Source organism: Lissotriton vulgaris, chromosome 5 (assembly GCF_964263255.1).
Source record: "Lissotriton vulgaris chromosome 5, aLisVul1.2, whole genome shotgun sequence".
In the NCBI taxonomy this organism is placed as follows: Eukaryota; Metazoa; Chordata; class Amphibia; order Caudata; family Salamandridae; genus Lissotriton; species Lissotriton vulgaris.
Genome location: NC_141693.1, coordinates 2013343167 through 2013359035, shown reverse-complemented (window position 1 = coordinate 2013359035; position 15869 = coordinate 2013343167). Strand labels below are relative to the sequence as shown.

At 47.1% G+C, this 15869-nt stretch overlaps 1 protein-coding gene across 15 annotated transcripts in view; it reads right to left on the bottom strand.

The window, feature by feature from the left end:
* Positions 1–15869, bottom strand: part of FNBP1 (formin binding protein 1) — an 887470-nt gene that overhangs the window by 246966 nt on the left and 624635 nt on the right. For all 15 annotated transcript variants that reach the window (XR_015296123.1, XM_086924822.1, XM_086924824.1 and 12 more), the window contains exon 9: positions 12460–12657. Coding sequence is in view for 14 of the 15 variants with exons in the window: in XM_086924822.1 (XP_086780948.1) it covers positions 12460–12657 (198 nt within the window). In the remaining variant the exon portion in view is untranslated. The remainder of the gene's footprint in view (positions 1–12459; positions 12658–15869) is intronic.

Sequence of the window (15869 nt, the reverse complement as noted above, 5' to 3'; positions counted from 1 at the left end):
CTCCTTGTCTCCAGGCACCTGAGGAAAGGTCCCAACAGATTTTTTCGAACAGGCCGCCTGTATTTCCAAGCTCTCTGGTAAAGGATGCGATGTCAAAAAGTACGGGTCGCTCAGATCAATGGGAGAGAGAGGACTAGATAGGCTAGACTGTATCCCCTGAATTATATGTAAATATCAATAAGGACTAGCTAGAGAAAGGAATTTAGAAGACTCAGGTAGGTACGTCAATATGTAGGGAAAAGCATTGTTTTCCTTATAAAGCCCTCACCCACCTACCTAGTCGGTGGCATGCTTCATCATCGGGCCCACCACAGTGGCACCGAATGTGCCCTGGGTGTGCTTTAACGCCAGGAGACTGCGGAGCTGGTATGTTGCTGAGTGTGCAGTGAAAAGGGTGAGAAAGTGAAGAGTTAAAAGCTATACAGGCGGTCCCAGCACCCGAGGGTTACTTACTTTTAATAAACTGGGCCTCTGTTAGCGAATAAAAGGCAAGTAGACGTAATTTTGGAGTATGAATTATGACCTCCAACGTCTAGTGTGGTCTACATGTTTCAGCCAGTGCCTTTGTTTAAGCTGGCTTTCCTCAGGACCATTTATTTATGTGAGAACGTGCAAATTAAAAAATAAACTTAAATTTAAGTGGTTGTGTAGTTCTTTGACTATGTGTAACTGTTAGAGGGGGATTCCCTCAAGCTTGACTACAGATAACACATAGGACAAAGACAAGACGTACATGGTAGAGTCATGTTAATATAGTATATTGTTGTACTTTAAAATGCCGGCATATAAGGTGGTGAACGACCTATAATGGGCTATAGTGATTTCATGCCAGCTGAATGAAGTAGGTGAGAATTCTAGATAAAACCGTTAGTGTTTGGTGGTGGGCTAAAGAGCGTATTTACAAGGTGAGGTACAGGTAAGTATAATGCTAGGTCCTCACTCTGTTTTATCTTGTAAAAAGCTTCAAGGGTCGCCTGGCAGAGAAAGAGACCCTGTTGGGATGAGAGTTTGGTCAAAATGTATCCAACCTGTAGGGAGAAAGCGTGATGGCTTACCCCAGTTGTAGCTGTAGTTTTACTCACGAGTATTTCGATCTGGTTCCTCCTTGGACCTATTCGTCCTTCCGCGGCGCCCGTTATGGAGGAAGGGGCCGCTGGTATCTTTTTTATACATCCTATTTGATTGGTTTCACCTGTATGAGGTAGAAAGAGAGGGAGGGGTGCGCGCTAATCGCCATGTCATTGCTCCCCTGTTGTGCTCATGCGCTGAGGAGTAGTGCGCGATTGCGCATGCGCTGAAGAGTGGTGCGCGATTCGCGCATGCGCTGAAGAGTGGTGCGCGATTCACGCATGCGCCAGTGTGTAGCGCATGCGTGCTGATATCGGTTTGGGATACTGGCTGGGGGCATTGGTGTGCGAATGCGCGGGTGTGCGGCGCATGCGTACAGAGGCAGGCGGGCTGGTCTGTTCAGGGGTAATTTAAGCAAAAAACGCCAACATTGTGGCGATGGATATTGAACAGTGAAAGACTAAAACACGGGGGTGATTTTATAAGTGCACATATGTGCACCGGGGACTCGCACTCATATGTGGTGCTCTTTTGGAAGAAGATAGGAATCGGGACGGGGACGCTCATGCATAGATACCCTGGCACAGGTATCGAGTCTGTGTTGACTGTTTCTTACTACAAAATAGAGTTTTATACAGCTAAGGAGTTCCAAGGTATGGCGTCATTGAGGCCATGAGTATGTGTGGATAAACAATATATCCATCCTATTTTTTAATTTGCACATTCTCACATAAATAAATGGTCCTGAGGAAAGCCAGCTTAAACAAAGGCACTGGCTGAAACATGTAGACCACACTAGACGTTGGAGGTCATAATTCATACTCCAAAATTACATCTACTTGCCTTTTATTCGCTAACAGAGGCCCAGTTTATTAAAAGTAAGTAACCGTCGGGTGCTGGGACCGCCTGTATAGCTTTTAACTCTTCACTTCTCACCCTTTTCACTGCACACTCAGCAACATACCAGCTCCGCAGTTTCCTGGCGTTGAAGCACACCCGGGGCACATTCGGTGCCACTGTGGTGGGCCCGATGATGAAGCATGCCACCGACTAGGTCGGTGGGTGAGGGCTTTATAAGGAAAACAATGCTTTTCCCTACATATTGACGTACCTACCCGAGTCTTCTAAATTCCTTTCTCTAGCTAGTCCTTATTGATATTTACAAAAAGTACGGGTCACCAGGCGCCACCCTGTGCCTTCTTGCAACACCCTTTGCAACAGTAGGAACCGAGAGGGGTCTATTCCATACTTCCAAAATAGGCTCCGTCAAAGCATCATTGAAAGGAAGCATGGGTTCCACAACAGAAGACGGAGAATGGAGGACCTCAGTCAGCAAATTAGACTTGAACTCAGCAGTAGGCAGAGTCAAATTTGAGAGAGTTCTGCTGCCTTTTTCATGACCACATGATACGGTGCATTATCCTTAGAAGAGGACAACTCCCAGTCTGGCGAAAATTCCAGACCACTAGCCTCCCTCAGGTCATCAAAACAATCATCCTCCTGCAGCTTCCTTCCTCAATTTCAGCCTCTCTATACCTCTGCTCCTCCAGAAGGCGCTGAGCATCACGCCTCGATCTTTCCTTTAAGAACGGCGTTGGCGGATCCGCGATCGACTCTGACAGAGCCGGCGTCGAGATCGGATCCGGATAAATAGGACGATGCTCTCGAGGTCGGGCCGGCGCCGGTGACACAGGTATCGAAGAATGCCATGGCGTGGTCGACACCGGCATAAATGGAGCTGGGGCATAAGACTGGGGCACTCCCAGGTCGTATGCCAAAGGACCCATGGGACCCGCAGTTGCACCAGAGGGGTACATAGCTCTCGAATAGACTCCATACATCGTGTTTAAAAACTGTGTAGGGTCTTGACCTGGGCCTGGAAAGGGTAGGTATGGGCCCAGAGGATGTCCTCGAGGAGGTACAGGATTTGTCTCCTCTTCCTCGGGCTGATGACCTGGAGTCGCCAAACCCTCTGGTACAGGAGCCTCTTCTTCTCGTACTGGGGATCGAGACGGCGCCGAGAGGGATTCGCCACCGGAGCCGGTGAATGCTCCGGCGACTCCACAGGCGAAACCTCACCAACTGGATCCTCAATTGGAGAAAGCTCTTTACGACGTCTCCTACCTGCGACTTCGGCCTCGAATCCGAATTCTTGCCTGAGTGATGTCGAGACTCATGCCTTCTCTTCTTATGCTTCTTTTCGAAGATCTAGAAGCATGCCCCGACGATTACTTCGCAGGCGAAGCCGTGTGAGACCTCGACCTCGTCTTCGATCTCGACCTCCTCGAATGCGACCTTGAAGACTTCTTCTCCTTTTTACCCTTTAACTTGGCTACCAGAAGCTTAGCCTCTCTTTCACGAATAGCCTTCGGGTTCATCTTTTTACATGAAGAGCAACCTTGAACATCATGGTCCGAACTCAGGCACCAAATGCAGTCCTCATGCGGATCCGTGATCGACATCCTCCTTCCGCCATCTCCGCACCGCTTGAACCTGGTCTTCTTCGAGGATATCTCGACAGGTGACAAAGAAGCAAGAAGAAACTAGCAGAAACAAACAGTAACAAAGTTACCAAACAGCTACAGAGGATCACTCGAAAACCGTTAGCGTTGACGACACGGAAAAAAGGGAACTGATGTCATCACGCCGACGTGGTCCTATTATGGAGTCGGTGACGTCATCGGAGCTGCGCGCAATTCCGCACTTCTGTAACGTCGTCCACGTCCATGCGAAGCTACAAAAAGAATTTCCGAATGTTGCTGACGCAAGGGGATATTCACAAGGTGAGGAATCCACTGGCAGATGTATCCATGAGAAGCAGTTGTACTTTTCCTTGCTTTACCGACTGCACAACAGAAGGCTAAACATTTCAAATTTTTCTGGAAAGGTTCAGAAAATGGAAAAGAATAATAACACCCTGAAGCCGATTGAGCTGAAGAACTTAATACCCCAGTTCAGCTTAAGGTTTATGAGAGAGACGTTTCCCATCTGCAGGTTCTGGTACACTGCGGACAGATGTACATGAACCAACAGCAGCATCACCACCACCTGGAGAGCTAACCTACCAGCAAGAGAAGAAACAGTCTATCAGGGAAGAGAGTGATATCAACAATCCAAAGTGCTTACACAAGCTCAAGCAACTACCAAACAACCTCTACTTCTTGTCACCGCGTGGGAGGAAGCACTCCTTTCCAGCAACACACTTTTTGTAGAATTGCAGATTTAAAAACTCAGATTTCTTAGTTTGTCAATCAACAATGTTTGGCATACATTACAGATGTAGACAACAAACAGAAGCATACGAAAATAAGGTGATTCACTTTCATTTTCAACAGGATGATAGAATGCGAGCTGTAGATTTGTGAGCTCTCAGAAAACAAAGGAAATTCCTCTGCTTCAATATCAGTCATACGCACCACCTGGCATAGTTCTGCCCTGCGGGGTGAAGTGAGCCTCATCTGCCTTTGCCAAGTGCTCAGTAATAGTGGCAGTCTTTGAGAAGCACAAGTTTTTGTCCACCCATACTTGGACAACAGGCTGGTCAAAGTGCACTCTCAACAGACGTTTTGTAAACTATACATAAAGCATCCAAAATACTACACAGTTTGTAGGGTTTCACCTAAGCTATCATGATTGGCTGCTCTAGTTAGCCAATGCTTTGAGTCATTTTGGACACAAGGGTCACTAAGGAAATCCTCAAGTGGAAAGAATAATTTCTATACAGTAAAGATATTTCCAGCTTTGCAAACTACCAAATTTGATAACACATCAGATCTGTTCACTTTTGGGCTCCGAGGAATCCTGTGTCTTCATACAGAGACAGATTCCACATGAGGTCTTCTTCAATAGTGGAACTGTGACCAGAGAACTGGAGACTGGCAGGACTGATTGACACACGTTCTAAAAGTGTTGCAATTGTTCCCTTGGTCTTGCCACTTTGAAGCATACTGAAAGATCTCTCCTAAAGCATTAGTCATTCAACCCCAGATACATTCCAGAAGCTTACACGGAATTGGGAGACAGATGTGGGACAGACGATGCGGACTAGAAGGATGCCCTGCTCATTCCTCCAGAGTAAAAGAAGGAAGTTTCCCGACACGAGATTTACAGAACACCTATCTGAAAATCTGCCCACACCTTTGCCAAACATTACTACATTGACCAGGACTCCAGAACTAACACCATAGTGGTTTTGGTCTCTCTGTGAAGGACAAGTTACTTACCTATAGTAATGCCTTATCTGGTAGAGACATACTCTAGCTACAGATTCCTTACCTCTGAACTTCCAGGCATCAGGCTGGATCCAGAAGATTTTGATAGCAGTACCCGTGTACGATGGTTGGTGGTTTTGCTCGACTCTGCGTGACGTCGTAGACGTCTGGCTTGTCGTTGTTGTGACGTCTGCATCATCTATATAGGCACCACCACGACGCGCTGTCAGTACTTTACATGACTTTCTACACCAGAAGTGTGGAGTCATGAAGTGACTGACCATGGTATGTTAAAAGCAACTAGGACCCAGAAGGGGAACACTCCTTGACAATAAACTCAATCTGCAGAGCAGGGAGGATGGGTGAGTCGGTAACAAATCTAAGGCTAGATTATGTCTTTACAGATAAGGCATTACGAAAGGTTAAGTAACGTATCCACCTGATGGAGACATCTAGCTGCAGATTCCTTACCTCTGAACAGATACCCAAGCAATACCTTCCCGGGAGGTGGGACTGCAGAAAAGATTTAAAAAAGAAAATCGTGCAAGACAGAGCGGCCTAACAGGTCCTCCCTGCAAACCTGAGAATCCAGGCAATAGTGTCTGGCGAACGTGTGCAAAGTACCCCAGGTAGCCGCTTGGCAGATATCAGCAATTGGAACACCACTCTGGAGGGCTGTGGTGGCTGCCTTTGCCGTGGTGGAATGGGCCCCAAGGCCTTCAGGAGGCTGTTTCTTTGCTAAGGCGCAACATATTTTTATACAGAGGATGACCCAACATGAAATGGTCCTCTTCTTTGCTCCCACGTACCCTACAAAGAGTTGGTCATCCACCCGGAACTCGTTTGTGCGATCAAGGTAGAACAATAACGCTCTTTTTGGGTCCAGGTGGTGGAGAAGGATGCCAAGGTGCATAGAAGGTGGGCAGGGTAACTGACTGTCCCTGATGGAAGGGTGTTAACACATTAGGCAGAAAAGATGACCTAGTGAGGAGCACCACTTTGTCCGGAAAGGCGCTCAGGTAAGGAGGCTGAGAGGATAGAGCCTAAAGTTCGCTTACACTGCTGGAGATGTTATTTGCCACTAAAAAGACTGTTTTGATAGTGAGGGGATAATTGTATAGCTGCTCAAATGGTGCCGCATCAACAAGGAAAGGACCATATTAAGGTCCCAAAGAGGCGTAATAAAAGGAGAGGGGGAAACAAATTAGTTAACCCCTTCAAAAATCTCTGCACAAGAGGAGACTTAAAGAGTGATGGCTGATCTGGTAGCCGGAGAAAGGCAGCTGGGGCGGAAAGGTAGCCCTTTAGAGTGCCCAGAGCAGAGACCTGCTGGGCCAAAGAAAGAATGAATAGAAGGATAGCTGACAGAGAGGCAGACAATGGGTCAACAGACCGTTCTGTACAATATTTACAAAATGTGATCATCGCAAGGCGTGGAGGGACGCCTGGCTACCAGAATAACTTTGCAAGCTTCAGGAGGAAGGTCCAAGGCTGTCAACTGTCGCCGCTCAATCTCCATGCAAAGAAGGAGGCGGAGAACACACAGGTTCGAGTGGAAAACCCTCCCCTACTGCTGTGACAGAAGATCCTCCCGAAGGGGAAGCCTGATCGGAGGATCGATGCTCACTGCCAGAAGATCGGGATACCAGACTCTCCGTGTCCAGTCTGGAGCCACAAGACGACTTGTGCATGGTCACTCCTGATCTTCTTGAGACCTCTCGACAGGAGTGGTATGGGCAGAAAGGAGCACAGGAGGCCTGAGCTCCACTCATGACAAAAGGTGTCGCCGAGTGAGAGCCGCCTTGGAAACTCCAATTAGCAAAACTGCTGACATAGCGCGTTCTCTTTGGAGGTGAACAGATCTACCAAGGTCTCCCCCCCTCCTGTACTACTTCCGGATGGAGATACCACTCGTGATCCGCAAGGCACCGAAGGCTGAGATTGTACACTCTGGCGATCAGAGAACCGGCCAGATGTTGAATCACTAGGGAAATGCCCTGTTGTTCCAGCCAAGCCCAGACACGCAGGGTCTCTTGACAGAGGGTCCACGACCCCACACCACCCTGTTAGTTGTAGTACCACATGGCGGTAGTGCTGGCGTGAACACCTGAGCCAGCCTTCCCTTGATGGATGGTAAAAAGGCTTTCAGTGCCAATTGGGTTGACCAAAGCTCCAACAGTTTGATACGGAGCCTGGCTTCATCGGAGACCACCTCCCCCATATGGCCACCCCATCCCAGAAGAGACGCATCCGTCACTACTGTGAGATCTAGGTGGGGAAGGGAGAGGGATCTGCCCCTGACCAAATTGTGGTTTGTTAGCCACCACTGCAGGTCTTTCGCAGTGCCCTATGATATCTGTACCAGGTCGGTGAGATTTCCCTGATGCTGTGCCCATTGGAACTTCAGGTCCCACTGCTGAGCCCGCATGTGCCATCTGGCATGATCAACAAGCAGTATGCAGGAGGCCATGAGACCCAACACCCTCAGAGTCATCCTCACCAAAATCTATGATAGAGGCTGAAACATCGGTACCATTGCCTGAATATCCTGGACTCATCGCTCCGAAGGATAAGCCCGAAACTGCACTGTGTCCAGAATTGCTCCGATTAAAAGGAGTGTCTGAGAGTTAGTCAGGTGTGACTTCGACACTTTGATAGTGAATCCCAGCGAGTGCAGGAGGATTGCTGTAGTATAGAGGTGGGAAACGATAGCATAGGACGAGCCAGCTTTCAACAACCAGTCGTCGAGATAGGGAAAGGCTGGAACCCCTAATCTTCGCAGATGGACTGCAACCAACGCCATCACCTTTATGAACACCTGAGTGGCACTTGTGAGGCCAAAGGGGAGAACAGCAAACAAACCGCAAATAGCGATGATGGGCACGCGGGATGGGGATATGGAAATAGGCATCCTGCAAGGCCAACGCTACCATCCAGTTTCCAGAGTTCAGGGCAGACAGGACCTGAACGAGGGTGAGCATCTTGAATTTCTCCTTTTTGAGGAAGTAGTTGAGGGCTGTGAGGTGGAGGCTAGGATGAAGGCCTCCGCCCTTCTTTGGAACCAGAAAATATCAGGAGTAACGACCACAGCCTATTTCTGCCCCGGGTACCCTCTCTATAGTTCCCTTGGCCAAGAGGGTTTTGACTTCCTTGCGGAGTAGGGCATGGTGATCCTCCATCAGCTGATCGTAAGCAGGAGGCATGGATGGAGGGCTAGTCTTAAAGGGGAGGGAGTAGCCCCATCAGCCTGATTGCAACACCCACCTGTCAGAAGTGATGTCCCGCCAGTGGTGGAGGTGATGGCGTATCCTGCCACCAAATGGACGGCATAATCCGGGGGGGATCGGACTAGGAAGGTTTTGCGGTGGAGGATGGGAGTGTAGCTTGGCTCAACTTCTGGCCACCTGGCTGAGGACGTCTGGATTTTCAGGCGATGTCCAAGCTAATCATATGGACATTTGATGGCCATGTCTCTTCGAGACAGAGCTGATGCAGCATTTGAGCGTTTTAAGGACTCGCGGGCTACAACCAAGCCCTTAGGCCTCACCATGTCATCCTAGCCTGCGTCTGCTCCACTCTGCGGATCCTCGAACGCCGAGGTTTCTTGGTCTCGTCACGTGATTGACGGGGCACGCTTCGACTTCTTGTGTTTCTTATGGTGCCTCTTACCTGACTGCAATGACTTCAAGGAAGAGGACTTCAACCCTCGGTAGCGGTGCTCTCGACATAGACCAGGCCCGGGAATAAGATCGGCGAGGAGACCTCCGTGGTGCCGTACGATGGACCACAATCTGCTTTAGGGACCACTCCCTCAAAGCCTGCAGCAACTTGGCCTGGCAGTTGGAGCACAACTTTGTTTCATGGTCACGCTACTAGCACCAGAGACACACAAGGTGAGGGTCCGTGACCAACAAGGCGCGTGACAGTCACCGCATGGCTTGAACCCTGAGGTCTTCTTACTAAACATCACTACACACCAAAAGGAGTCGACAAAAAAGTCTGTCAAAAATGACAGGTACAAGCGCTCTTCAACGGATCTGTACTGGCTAGCGCGAAAAGAACTGGTGTCAGAGCGCTGGGGTGGCACCTATATAGACGATGCAGATATCACAATGACGACGAAGCCGACGCCTACGACATCACACGCAGTGGACAGATGCCACACTCCGGCGCAAAGGGGTACTGCTATCAAAATCTTCCAGATCCAGTCTGACACCTGCAAGTTCAAAGGTAAGAAATCTGTGGCTAGATGTCTCTATCAGATACTATTTCCATGATCAGAGTCTAACCTTCTGTGCATTTTCTCCTTAATGACTCAGCTGTTGAGTCGCAGTGAGGAGTTTCTTCTTCAGTTATAAGTTTAGGAATATCAGAGAAGGCCCCATAACAGAGTGGAAGGTTACTTGTAAAACCAAGTCTCCATCATTGACATCTTTTTTAACTCTTGAAAAACAGTCTAACTGACACTACTATGCACCATGGGCAGCAGAGCACCATTGTTGGTCATAGTAGCAGTATCAAATGTTTCCTTATGAAGGGTGATACCTACAAGCACACTTGCTAAATTTGGGGGCAGGAGTCAACTAAAGTGAGTTATTGAGTACAATTTATTTTTAGGGTCAACATTTAATTCTATTCATCTCTAATTAACAAAAAAGTTGACTTTTGCAGTTGTTTTCTCGATGAGACAATTCTAAAACGTAATCTATGCAAATGTGATTCGAGATCCTGTACATAGGCAGCATATTCTAACATTTGTAGGAAGGGGAGCACAACTTACTGGTAAACAGTTATCCTGATAAATACTGATGGCGGTAAATAGTGGTTTGTAATTCTTCCTCCTAAATATCCACCGCTAACAAGGCTGAGTAGAGAATAAAAGAATGTATTGGAGGTGGTTGATCTGCTGTGTTGGTAGTCTTGTGAGAAGTATGTCTCCTTATACGCTCTTACCATAACTGTCTAGAGGCAGAGGAAGGTAAGGGAGTACGTAAATATGATGGTCTTGGTCGTCCACTGAGAAGTACGCTTCCATAGTCGTTCATATCTGGGTGAAGGTGGCTATGCTTATCTGCCACCACGGCAAGTGACTCCGCAAGGACATCAATAGCCAGGGAATGGCTCTGTCAACAGCCACAACAACAGAGCAAAGACTGACATGAATAAAACGTAGCACCTCAGCGAAAGGAAATACCTCAACGACACAGAATTGTGTAAAGCTAAGCAATGAGGTGCTCAGCCTCTTGAACATAGCTTTACTGTTGGGATGCAGTCATTATTACTGGTGGCCACGTGGGATGTTTCCCATCGCTAGGAAGGATGCATAACGATTCCCATGCCACCGGTGGCCATAGGTTTACAGTAGGACTATTGCCACTACCGATTGCAAACAAGCAGTCCTAACTGTTCTGCTGCCAACTGCGAGTGCATGAAAGATATCACACTAGGATCTAAAGACTGGTTTTAGTTCAATTAACCTTGTTGAGAAGTATTTCAGAACATTTTAAATCTGTTTCAAAGATGTGGATAGTGGAACTAAAAGGGCAAGACTCTAGAGCAGTGGTTCCTGATCCCCACTTAACTTTTAATAGAATCCGAGGACTCCCACTGAGTCTTTGTTGGAACCTGGGGACCCTGGCCTAAGGAAATTCAATGATTTGTACTGCTAAACAATACAGAAAAATACATACGGAAGCGTTCATTAAACAAACACAAATGATGAAATATTTTAATTCGCCAAATAAAATAAAAATCTACTATTTGATTTTAATGTAGGAACTTTTTTTTTAATTCAATTGAGGTCATCCATCATACACTCTAGATTGTGTTTAGCTGCTCCCAAGAACTATACTGAGGATACCACCCAATTTTTAGCCTCCAGTTTCAAATGCCTTCACATTAACCGAACGTTTTAAAATGTGTCATTTTACATTTTGCTTCTTTATTTGTATACGACTTATTAATCTGTTAACATCATTCATTTTTCTACTCAGCCACGGACCCCCCTAAGGAGGCTTTGTGGATCCCCAAGGGTCCACGGACCCCAGGTTTAGAACCGCTGCTCTAGAGTGTGCAGTGATAGCAACAATTGAGGCTGAGTTCTACAGGGCAGAAGTCCCAGGTTTGGGGTTTGCAAGACAGGATCTGCTCAGAGAAACCCTATTAAACATAGGAACCTGCAGAGCAGCGCAGTATTGGAACGGGGAGGCGCTCAATGGGGCGAGTATGGAAGAAGTAAAGCAGGGGTGCTCACTGAGTCTGCGAGACATCGTCCACCATCAGAAACAAAAGCAATAGAAATGCAATATTAAAACTGCAGTCCTTTCAGGTGATGTGGGGAAGATTGTGGCAACAATCCAGCCAGGGTGACATGGACCTGGGCACAGGGGAATAATGCCAACTTGCTGGCATTGTGTTCACCTGTGCAAGAGTAGCAGTAGGAAGTTACAATAGTATAGGTGCAGAAGGCCAAAATGGACCCTACCACTGAGAAGGGTGCAGAAGTTGGATCACCCCTACTTGGGGAGGGGGTCATCGAAAAGTGGGATAGTCCTACCACGAAAGAGCATTCAACCACTTTGGTCGTACCCATTGGGAGATGGAGGGGAGCCAAAGCCGGCCTCCCCTGAAGAGCGTGCAAGAGCTAACGCGGCAACAAGGCCGGCTGCTGTGGATGCCAGGGCTATGCAGCATCGGGCACAAACCTTATGAAAAAGAGGGACTCTATGGTAGGACACAGATGTGGGTGGCAAGGATGACAATGGTTCACAGAAAACCAGCAGCCTGCGATTTACAGAGTTAGAAATGCTAGAACATCAGAACCTGCAGGAATACTGCCCAACAAATGACAGACATGGTGATGTTACAGAGTTAGTTGGTGGTGAGCACAGACGCCATTGCAGTGTGATCCAGCACAGTGTTGAATGCAAAACAGAAAATGCAATGGCAAAGCCTTCACACCGATAAGAAATTTATGAATATAAAATATAAAAACACAAAAATCCCCAAATTTTTTTCCCCAAAAACAACACATTTTAAAAAATAAACATCAGATAAATATAGTTAAGCATTCAGGTGACATTTCTTAAGCTATAAAGCGCAGTGAAGCTGCACAGGTTGTACAGTGAGGGGCAGAAGGCAGACCACGCCCCAGTCTAAAGCTAGCTCTGGAAGGCAGTACCTTGTTCTTCTTGATGAAGGGCCACAGTTTGCCCCGTGACTTGCCCCCAGGCTTGGCTTCTGTTTTACCATCACTCTTGGAAGTGGTCAGGCTGGTGTCAGAGATGGTTCGTTTCATCGGCTGGGTGTAGTCCTCAAACTCCACGTCTCCGGGTGGCTCAAACCCAGATTTAAATGCTTCAATCACCAACCTGGAATCCTAAAATGACATTAAAGCACATCACGTTCAGCAAAAGCAGTTTGTAGTCAAGGGCGTCTTTCTATGGCTCAACCCCCTTGATTCTAGTGTCTCACAGTATGCTAGGTGTTGTCGGAACAATTCTCATTGAGAATTGTTCAGACAACACATAGCATGCTGTGAGACACTTGAATTAAGGGGTTTGAGCAATTAGGAAACAGCTACATTGTTCATCTTCTGGCCACAGGCATAGGCTCCACTGTATATTGCTCTTACAAGTGAAGCTTCCTCTTGTAGCAGAGGCGAGCACCGCCACTCAATCCAACAGAATTGAGATGTATCACGAATGGAGCGTTTAACATTTCGATTCACATCATGATTAGTTATACTTCCAAGAACAGTGTCTCTGAATTATTTTTATACCTCTGAAGCTATTTACATATTGATTCGAATATTATGGATTGTGGGCACATTTAACGGAAACAGATATTAACAATAACTCACAATGTGATTGCCAACCCATGATGAAATTGAAATGCTCCAAAAGCCAATCCTCCTATTCCTGAATCCCACCACACCGAGAGATCATGGCAGGAAGAGTCATCCAGCGGGAGTGTCTTATAACATCACTGGAGACCGTTACCTGGTTTCTTCTGTTATGGAGTTCGCTCAAACTAAGGCGTGCAATCAATGGGAGATGCTAGCAAGCCCCTGAAGAAACCTAGGAGTGGATGGGAGCGAGCTGGAGTAGAGAATGGACACACATGCAAATCAAACAAAACAAACAAGAAGGATTCATTGCAAAAGATGTTCATTAGTAGCAGCCGAAAATGGCCCTGATTCAAACAAGGAAAGCGGGTCAGATCATCTTTATCAATGTTTAGATCATAAAGACATTTCTACCGCTAATTTCCATATCTATCACATTAACACTTGTTCCGGGGACAATTAGGGATACAGGCAACAAGGAATTTATGGAGTAAGCCAGAACCCTAAACAAACACCCAAGCAAGGACCAGATGAAACATTGTAGCAGAATGAGGGCAGTTAGAAGGAAATAAATGCATGACAAAATTATGAGCAATTAAATACAAGAGAAGAATATGGTATATAACAATACACTAAAGCTCACACAAGAGGCTTGACTGAGATGAGAAAGAAAGGGGGATAAGAGTTCAAGTCCTGCTTGCAGCTGCTGACTCCTTGGACAGAGTTAAAAGCTCTGGATCCGATGCACTCCGCCTCATTTTATCCATTACAAAAGCAGGACGAGGATCTTTTCCATGTACAAGGTTATCACGAAGCAGTATAGATTCAATTCTATCTCCACCCTCTATCTATTGTTATTGTATTTAAATATCTTGACCCTCTGGGTCAACACCACATTTCTATCAAAGAGATTGGCATGTTTTTCTTTCCGCTTGTAGGCATTATCATAAGTCTTAAAGCGTGTTTGATATGTTTAGAGATTCAGGGTGTCATCTGCTTGACCACTAAGGATGACAAAAAACTGAATCAAAGTCAAGTTGCCATTTGCCACTTCAACAGAACTATGATCTCCTTTTCAGATACTTCTCCAGTTTGAAATTAAGGCCCAATAACATTTGCTAGACGAGCTTCCAACGACTCTACTTGACCTCCTATAGGAGTCAAGAAATAAACCGAGGGTTAGTGGGTCCAGGGAAAGTTTAACGACCAACACAGATATAATCCCAACCAGAACTAGAAAATACAACAATGTATCTGTGGGTCTCTTAATTCGCCTAAGCTTCCTATACACGAGCCTGAATAATAAAGTACACGCACAAGTTACTACATGTGTAACAATATATCTGTAAGAGACATTAGTTAGTGATAGATTCCTTACCTTAGAATATCCCCAGGCATCATACTGGATCCGGAGATTTTTTGCGTAGCAGTACCCATGCGCGTCGGTAGGCGTCGTCCGCGGCTCTGCGTCCGTCGTCGGCGTCGTCGGAATACTTAGATGCCGCCTCCGCGCACTGACGTCAGTTCTTATACACAGCTTTTCCGCGCCAGAAACACAGAGCCATGTCAAAAACCAACACTGGTGCCAGGAAACTAGGGCCCTGAAAGGGGATGACCTTACCCTAGATATCGGTTCGCAGAATGGGGAGGTTGAGTGAGTTGGTAAGGAATCTATCACTAACTAATGTCTCTTACAGATATATCGTTACACAAGTAGTAACTTGTGCATCTGAAAGAGACACGTTAGTGATAGATTCCTTACCTTGGAATAGATACCCCAGCAATACCAACCCCGGTTGTGGGTCTGCGAACCAATAATCACACCAGAAAGTCCTGAAGGACAGACCGGCCAAAGAAGCTTTTCCTCCGGACTTGGCTGTCCAGGCAGTAGTGTCTTGCAAACGTGTGCAGCGAGGCCCACATAGCTGCCTGACAAATGTCCTGCAAGGGGACTCCTCGGCCCAGGGCAGTAGTAGTCGCTGTGGCCCGAGTGGAATGGGCCCTCAGCCCAACAGGAAATTACTTTTTAGCCAAAGAGTAGCACGGTTGGATGCACAACTCGATCCACCGAGAGATGGTCCATTTGTGCACCGCCCGTCCTTTCATAGCACCCACATAACCAACAAAGAGTTGGTCATCCACCCGGAACTGGCGGGTGCAATCCAGATAGTATGAGAGCGCACGTTTTGGGTCCAGGCGGTGGAGCCTCTCTTCCTCTTTCAAGGGATGCGGAGGCGGAAAGAAGGTGGGCAAGGCGATGGACTGCCCGATGTGGAAGGCTGTGACTATCTTGGGCAGGAAAGAGTGTCTTGTCCGCAACACAACCTTGTCCGGATAGACAGAAAGGAAATAAGGTTTAGAGGAAAGAGCCTGGAGCTCACTCACTCTCCTGGCAGAGGTGATGGCAACCAGGAAAGCAGTCTTAAGCGTAAGAAGACGGAGAGGACAGTTATGAAGCGGCTCAAAAGAAGAGCGCACATCAGGTAGGTCAGAACCAGGTTCAAGTCCCACTGGGGCGTAATGAAAGGAACAGGAGGCAACATATGAGTGATGCCCTTTAAAAATCTGTTAACAATCGGGGACTTGAACAAAGAAGGCTGATCAGGCAGCCTTAAGAAGGCGGAAAGGGCAAAAAGGTAGCCCTTGATAGTGCCCAGAGCAGAGCCCTGCTGGGCAAGAGAAAGAAGGAAGAGGAGAACCTCAGAAAGGGGGGCAGAGAGTGGATCCACAGCCTTTGCTGTGCA